The following is an 8,095-nucleotide window of genomic DNA, read 5'->3' as shown; positions in this document are numbered from 1 at the left end:
AGATTATGCATAGGGCCTTTTTTATTTCAAATTGAAGGTAGAACAATTTTGTATAGAAGGTTGTTCATGCTAAACCGCATAGTTTTAGAAATATTGGCGAAAACTTAAAAAACAACGAATTTACCGATTTCTCCCCCCTCTCCCCCCCAAACCCGACGCTCAAAATGGTGGGACTTTTTTCTGGACATTGGTCGCGTTCACCGGGATTAATCCGTTTATGCTTGGTATAAGTGCTTAATCTAAGTTCTTATTCAGCGCTTGATGGTTTGGTGAACGACGATTTTTTCCAGCGACCAGCGATGTGAAATTTGTCTTGTCACTTGCCTGTCAGTCAGTAGACAACATATTGAATATTGGTTAAGTTTTGTATCAAAATAAATCAAATATGGAAAATTTTATTGAAGAAGTTTTTTTTGGCGATGATGAAATTATTCCGGCGGTTATAAATGAAGTGATTGATTTGGCACAACCGCCTCAAAATATAATACCTGAGGAGAGACAGCAAGTCACAAGGAATGAACAATATTATGAATATACGATTCCCCGATATACCAATGATGCTTTTAGGGAACATTTTCGTATGTCCAGAGTAACTTTTGAGGTAATTTTTGTGTATAAACTTTTGCTAAGGTTTTGTTTAAAATTTTCCTATTTGTAGAGGCTGTTTAATTGTATTAGAGCTGTTCATCATATAGAAGATAGGCTAGTACCATTAGAAAAAAAAATATTATTTACTGTGTGGGTAATAGGCAAACCAGAAAGTTTTTTGGCGGCTGGAGACCGATTTGGTTTGGCAAAAAGTTCAGCTCATAAAATTTTTTACCAAATAGTTGATGAACTTGGGCAAATTACTAACCAGTATATTAGATGGCCTAATATGCAGAAAATTCAGCAAACTGCAAATGTAAGTAAATTATAATATAATTTATTACGATATCAATAACATCTTGTAAATTGTAGGTCTTTGAGTTACGCTCTCGTGGAATCCCAGGAGTTGTTGGTGCTATAGATGGTTGCCACATACCCATAAAGCAACCTGTAAGAAATGCTAATGATTTTTATAATAGAAAGGGGTTTCATTCTATAATACTTCAAGGTAGGTTTCATTTCCAAACACTTACATTATAATTAAAATATGTATTTTTAGGGGTATGTGATGAAAATGGAGTATTTATTGATGTTAATATTGGGAGGCCTAGAAGGATGCATGATGCTCGTGTGTTTCGATTAAGCGAGATATATGAGTACTTAACAAGAGAAAATTCAATTTTGCCAGCCAATTTACATTTGATTGCAGATTCCGCATATCCTCTCCTCTTAAACTTGATGAAACCATTTCAAGACAACGGTCATTTGCCTGAAGAGCATGTGGTGTACAACACAAAATTGTCCAGCATCAGGTCAACTATAGAAAGGGCATTTGGCCTATTAAAATGTAAATTTCGACGTTTGAAATATCTAGATGTTAATCATAGTCAAATAGCAAGTCGCATTGTACTTGCTGCTTGTGTTTTACACAACTTTATATTATTACAAGGCAATGCAGCACTTGATGACTATGATATCGTCAATGCTGCACCAAATGAAAATATGATTGAAGGTGTTCATGAAAATGATTTGTTGGTTAATGATGCATCAAATAAGAGAAGAGAGATAGTGCAAATATGTAACAGAGAAAATAATTGAAATTATACTAAAGTCACAATAAGATGCACTAGAAAAAACAAACTAAGACATGTTGAATGTTACAATAAACTTTGTAGATCGTGATTTGGGATTTACAATGTATATACATTACAATTACATTTTAAATCATGATTTGGGAGTGCTTCTTGTAACATTCAATGTGTCTTGGTTTGTTTATTTCTAGTGCATCTTTATTGTGATTGTAGTATAATTATAAATTACAAAAAATTGTTTTAATAGTCCTCATATTGATTTTCATGTCTGCATTGAACATGCCCTAACCATCTAGGTATACCTATACTTTCTCATTTTGACATCAATTTTGCCACCCTTAGACTTCTCGTAATATACTCACTTCTAATTTTATCTATTCTTCTCATTCAACTTATCCTTGTAAGCACTCCATTTCTTCCACATACATTCGCTGTTCTTTCATTTAGTTGTTCTACGCCCAATATCATAGCTAGTCTTACAACAGTTTTATTGAATTTTCATCGTCATACAGCACTCCATAATTCATTAATATTTTTTGTATTTAGACAACGGCATTCGATTTGGATGTCAAAACGTTAATAAAATCATTTTTTTAGTAAAATTGTGGCTTATTTTCCCATTAAAAATAGTTAATTACAAAAATGCCACAAGAAAATAGCTTCAGAACAACATCAAACCTTTTTATTCAAGAGTTTGCCTCCACTGTTAAAATCTTTGTTCCACTAAATTATATATTTTACTTACATTTGCAGTTTGCTGAATTTTCTGCATATTAGGCCATCTAATATATTGGTTAGTGATTTGTCCAAGTTCATCAACTATTTGGTTAAAAATTTAGTGAGCTGAACTTTTTGCCAAACCAAATCGGTTTCCAGCAGCCACAAAACTTTCTGGTTTGCTTAATAACCAAACAGTAAATAATAATTTTTTTCTAATGTTATTACCCTATATTCTATGTCTATGTGATGAACACCTCTGATACAATAATTAAACAGCCTCTACAAATAAATATATATTTTTAGGAAAACCTTATAAAATTTATACACAAAAATTACCTCAAAAGTTACTGTGGGCATGTTCCTGAAATGCATCATTCGTATATCGAGGAATCGTGTATTCATAATATTGTTAATTTCTTGTCTTTCCTCAGGTATTATATTTTGAGGCGGTTGTGCCAAATCAATCACTGCATTTATAACCAGTGGAATAATTTCATCATTGATGACTTTCACTTGAAATTTATCAGTTTCTCCTACAGCTGTTGTAACACTAAAAGTCCACACCCTTAGAACCTCCCGAGCATTTGTTTCTTTATTTCATCTGTTGTTGATATGCACTGAATAAATGTAAACCGATATTTCTGTTTCTTCACTTGTTCATCTATATCTGACTCTCTCCCATATTTTGGTGGGACTAAGTAGATTTTGCATTGTTGAACATATCCTTTATTTTTATAGACAGGTAATAATATATCTTGTTTTTTAGTATATAGTGTGTAAGATTTCACATTTTATAGTATGTATGTAGTATGCCACATTTTATAAACTTTTTGATATTGATTTTATATTACAAGTAATTTTAAGTTTTGAATCCTAACTGATTTTGTAATTTAACTGTTAATGGGGTTATCCCGTTTATTAAATAAATAAATAAAAAATATATACTGTGTCTCAATTTGTCCCACTTCCATAATTGTATTAAACAAACCTGTCAGACATCTTGCTGCTCTCATAACATTGGCCAGAATTCCCAGGGATATGATCTGATTTAATACAACATACAACAATTGAATGATAGCGAAACTCATAATGAATGGAGTAATAGAATAAGACTGAATGCAGAAACTATAAACCATAATATGCAGATAAGTGTAGAAGAGAAATGGGAATCAATTAAACTTGCCGTATATCAAAATGCTCAGGAATCTTAGGATATCAAGAAGAAGAACGGAAAGAGTGGATAAGTGAAAATACCTGGCAACTTATTAGAAAAAGAAAGGACCTCAAAGCCACATTAAATAGAGCACAAAGAAGTGACGACAAAATTAAAATAGCCCAAGAATATGAAGCTGCGAATAAACTGGTAAAAATAGTGCTAGAGGAGACAAGAGAAAATGGGCTGAGGGAATGGCTCTAGCAGCAGCAACAAATAACCAAAGAGAATTATATAGAAACACCAGGCGTTTGGCAAACAGGAACACAAATAACAAACCACTAAAAGACAAAAGAGGGCAAGTTCTCACAACAACAGAAGAACAGACCCATAGATGGCAAGAGTATTACCAAGAACTCATAGCAGAGCAAGAAAACGAACCGTTTTCGCAAGAAGACCATGGAGCAGGACCAATTGAAAACTGTTTAAAAATAAATGCCCAACGAAGCCCAACGAAGAAAGAATTATGTGAAGCAATCCGTCACCTGAGGAATAACAAAGCAGCAGGAATTGACGGTATCCCATCCGAATTGTGGAAAGCTGACATTGAGGGAACGGTGGAGTTACTGGCACCATTGCTGAGGAAGGACAACTCGGATATAACAAAGAAAGCTCTAAAATGGACAGTAACAGGACGAAGAAAGCAAGGACGACCTGGAGAAGAACAATTGAAGCTGACTACAAAGGTATGAGAAACAGCTGGGGAGAGGTAGCAGCTATGGCCAGAGACAGAGTCCAATGGAGAAGCTTCGTGGATGCCCTATACTCCTTTACGGAGTAACAGGAAATAAGTAAGTAAGAACTACAAAGAATTCGGAGTAGGAGAACATGTCACCAATGAACAGATAAGAGAAATAATGAAGTCTGCAAGTAGATCAATGTGCCGACAGAGGAATGGAGAACGGAAGACAGATAATGTTGTAAAGCGATAGTAGATATAGAAAATATTTGTCATAATTTATTTTTGTAAATCTAGAATAAGATTTGATGATTTTCAAGATTAACTAGCAAATATAATGAGAGACATGTTTCAGTTGTGCAACAGCAAACACTTTAAATAAACCAAAAATGTTCAATATTCCATTTTAATATTTATTTTAAATCTAAAAGAATACAGACAAAAGTTGAATCTAATCTATATATACAAAATATATGCCTAACCTACATACTGTATACATATACAGTATGGTGCAAATGAAAGGAATAAATTCGTTATTTCGTAAACCGGCGACATTAAGCAAAAATTCCGAAACAGGTCAATTTTTATTTTTAGATTATGATATTTTAGCATATATATAATATGTGTGATGTCATATATCTGGGCGTGATGACGTAATCGATAATTTTTTTAAATGAGAATAAGGGTTGTGCGCCAGCTCATTTGAAAAGTTATTCAATTCTCTATTCAGTAATGTAAACATTAACAATTATTTATACAGGGAGTCCAAAAACAATTTTTGAAATTAAATTAATTGACAAAAAAAGAAGAATGTATGTAATTTATTTAATAGAAAATACTTTTTACTATTATCAGAAAACAGAAAAAAATGTTTGAAAAATAAACATTTCTTTTCGCTTAAATTCAATGTTCAAGCTAGCTCCCGCTAAGCACCTGCTTTTTGGAAGTTTTAACAATTAATTTAAGCGAAAAGCAATGTTATTTTTCGAAAAAACATTTTTTTCCTGTTTTCTGACAGTAGTAAATGTATTTTGAATTCAATAAATTACATACATTCTCCTTTTTTTGTTAATTAATTTAATATAAAAATTGTTTTTGGACACCCTGTATAAATACCGATGTTAACGTTTATATTACTGAATAGAGAATTGAATAACCTTTCAAATGAACTAGCACACGACCCCTATTCTCATTTAAAAAAATCATCGATTACGTCACCACGCCCAGATGAATGAAGTCACTTGTGTGAAATATATGCCAAAATATCATAATTTAAAAATAAAAATCGATCTGTTTCTGGATTTTTCCTTAAAGTCGCCGGTTTACGAAATAATGAATTTATTCCTTTCATTTGCACCATACCGTATATATAGTGATGAGCGCCCTAATAACTGGCAAAGTAGCTCAAAAGATGGAAAACATAATACATTGTGAAACAAAAAGAGATGAAACTAGTGAAGGTAAAAATTATCATTATAAACATATAAATTAACATTACATTACATAGTTTCTCACCTTTAGACGTATCAGAGGAGTATTATAACTGTCACTGTGACAGTAGAATTTTATAAAATACTCATGTCAGACGACTAAAGGTGGTAAATTAGGTAATGTAATGTTAATTTATACATTTATAACGATAATTTCCACCTCCACTAATTTCATCTCTTTTTGTTTCGCAATGTATTATGTTTTCCATCTTTTAAGCTATTTTGCCAGTTATTAGCACGCTCATCACTGTATACCTAATCTATATATCTAAATATTATATACCTAATCTGAACATACAAAGATGAAACTTAATCTAAATTATATACATATATATTAATTTTTGTTTTCTTTCAAATTTAAATACCTCTCCATTAAATTATTTCGTTTGATTTGAACATCCTTTATTTCATCCAAAGTTTGTGCGATGCGTTCCAATAGAGCTAATCTTCTGTCATCGTGATCCATCATCACAGTTCTGTACTGCGCTAAGGACTTTCCTGTTAATGGTATACTTGTCTCTTCAGCAGGTGTATGGTTCTGCTCAGGCTGTGGTTCTGATTTGCTTGTACCAGGCTGTGGTTCTCTTCTGCTTGTACCGGGCTGTGAGTCTGCATTAACAGAGGTAGTTGGGAGTATATTTTCTTTATCCTCAGATAATTCACTTGTGACTGCCATTCTCATTGAGGATATAACCTCATCAGTATTTATAGTTTTGTCCTCTTCGAAAATGACATCCACAGCTTCAAAATACTCCCACGAAACTCTACCTTGCCCTTTTTTGCTTTTCTTCGCATTATCCTTGACAACTTTGAAATGGCTTTTCATGTTTCTGAATTTCTTGTCAAGGATATCTTCAGACACATGGTAACCATGATCAAGGAAAACATTTTTTATGCCTACCCATAAATTTTTCTTTTTCATCTTGGGGTCTCTAAAGAGACCCTTTTTGTCGTTGTAGGCAGACAGCAACAGCTTGGTTGTCCGCGGTGTCCACGAAAATTGTTCACTTCGTTTCTCCCCTTCCTTTTCATTGTCTAATAAGGAGACCTCTATGGACATGGCATTTTCAGTTATATATTGTTGAAAATATTCTGCATCTAAAAGAAAGTAAAAGTATAAATTAATTCACTAATTAAAGTTATACACTTGATTGATAAATATAGGGGTAGAAATCTGTATATTTATCAATCAACCGTTATACTTTACTAAAATTTTATTTTTCAATAAGACTTTTGTGATTGATGGTATACAGCAAGCAACAGGAAAATAGTATATTGTACAACAAGAGAGAAAAGGGACATATTTCTCACGAGCGCAGAAGTTTGTTGGCACGAGGCGAGTGCCGCAAATCAAGCGAGAGAGAAATATGTCATTTTCTCTCATGTTGTACACTGTACTTTTTCTATGGATGCGTTTTTGTCAACAGTTCAAACTTCAAAATTAAATCATTTAGGTGCTTTTAGATATATTATATGCCTAAATTGAAATAAAATACATATATACACATAGGTATTTAATATTCTTAATATTTATTTAAAATTATAATTCACAATTGAACAGTCTTAAAAGATAGATAAGTTTTGACAAGCTTGAACACATTGTTTGACAAAAATAATTGTGTTTGTATTGTGCATGTTACCATGGAAATGGCGATCATATGTATGTAAACCGGCGGTGAACCCGTGAGAAAAAATATTTCTCACTGCAATGGCCGACTTTTCTCACTGCCTGAGAGATTGTTCGTTTTGAATGTATGTAAGTAGTGAGAGAAGTTGCACATTGTATAGCATCCATAGAAAAAAATTATTTCTTTTTCTTGTGGATGTTATACTTTACTGTTTCAACAAACAATTATAATATTTATATACTTTACCTACCTCCTAATAGATTGTGAATCTCTTCACGTTCTTCTATCTTATAGAGTAAATTACCAAATTCATATTCTGCTGTATATGTCTCCATTATAGAATTTTTAAAAAATAACGGTGTTTTCAGGAGAGACCACGCGATCGAACAAAAACAAAATACAAAATCGAACAAAATCTAGGATTAATAAAATGGCTACCGCTTAACCAATTGCTGACAGTTTTTGGACGTCTGTCAAGGTCTGTCATCAAATTATCGTAATCAGCTTGCCAGCGCTGTCACAGCGCACTGTGCTGGTGAACGCGACCATTGTGTGGACCATATAGAACAATTTGGTGTTGAAGGATAACTTTCACTTTGGATGTCTGGGTTATGCCATCTTTTGGATCAACTATACTATACTATTACAGCATGAACTCAGTGTTAGAGGTTCAATTGAATGCGTAA

At 32.8% G+C, this 8,095-nt stretch overlaps 2 protein-coding genes across 2 annotated transcripts; one reads left to right on the top strand and one right to left on the bottom strand.

The window, feature by feature from the left end:
* The first annotated feature begins 340 nt into the window (after window positions 1-340).
* On the top strand, window positions 341-1,907 carry LOC126892233 (putative nuclease HARBI1). The gene is made up of 4 exons (XM_050661730.1): window positions 341-601; window positions 659-904; window positions 961-1,096; window positions 1,148-1,907. Exons 1-4 carry the CDS (start codon window positions 386-388, stop codon window positions 1,684-1,686), a joined length of 1,137 nt encoding a protein of 378 aa, XP_050517687.1. The 5' UTR covers window positions 341-385; the 3' UTR covers window positions 1,687-1,907.
* Window positions 1,908-5,622: 3,715 nt separating this feature from the next.
* LOC126891923 (uncharacterized) lies at window positions 5,623-7,832 on the bottom strand. The gene is made up of 2 exons (XM_050661270.1): window positions 7,660-7,832; window positions 5,623-6,879 (listed from the first exon to the last, which is right to left on the bottom strand). Exons 1-2 carry the CDS (start codon window positions 7,742-7,744, stop codon window positions 6,116-6,118), a joined length of 849 nt encoding a protein of 282 aa, XP_050517227.1. The 5' UTR covers window positions 7,745-7,832; the 3' UTR covers window positions 5,623-6,115.
* Window positions 7,833-8,095: the final 263 nt, after the last annotated feature.

This window comes from Diabrotica virgifera, chromosome 9, assembly GCF_917563875.1.
Source record: "Diabrotica virgifera virgifera chromosome 9, PGI_DIABVI_V3a".
Classification (NCBI taxonomy): domain Eukaryota; kingdom Metazoa; phylum Arthropoda; class Insecta; order Coleoptera; family Chrysomelidae; genus Diabrotica; species Diabrotica virgifera.
The sequence above is the reverse complement of the archived record's forward strand: the minus strand, read 5'-3'. Positions and strand labels throughout refer to the sequence as shown.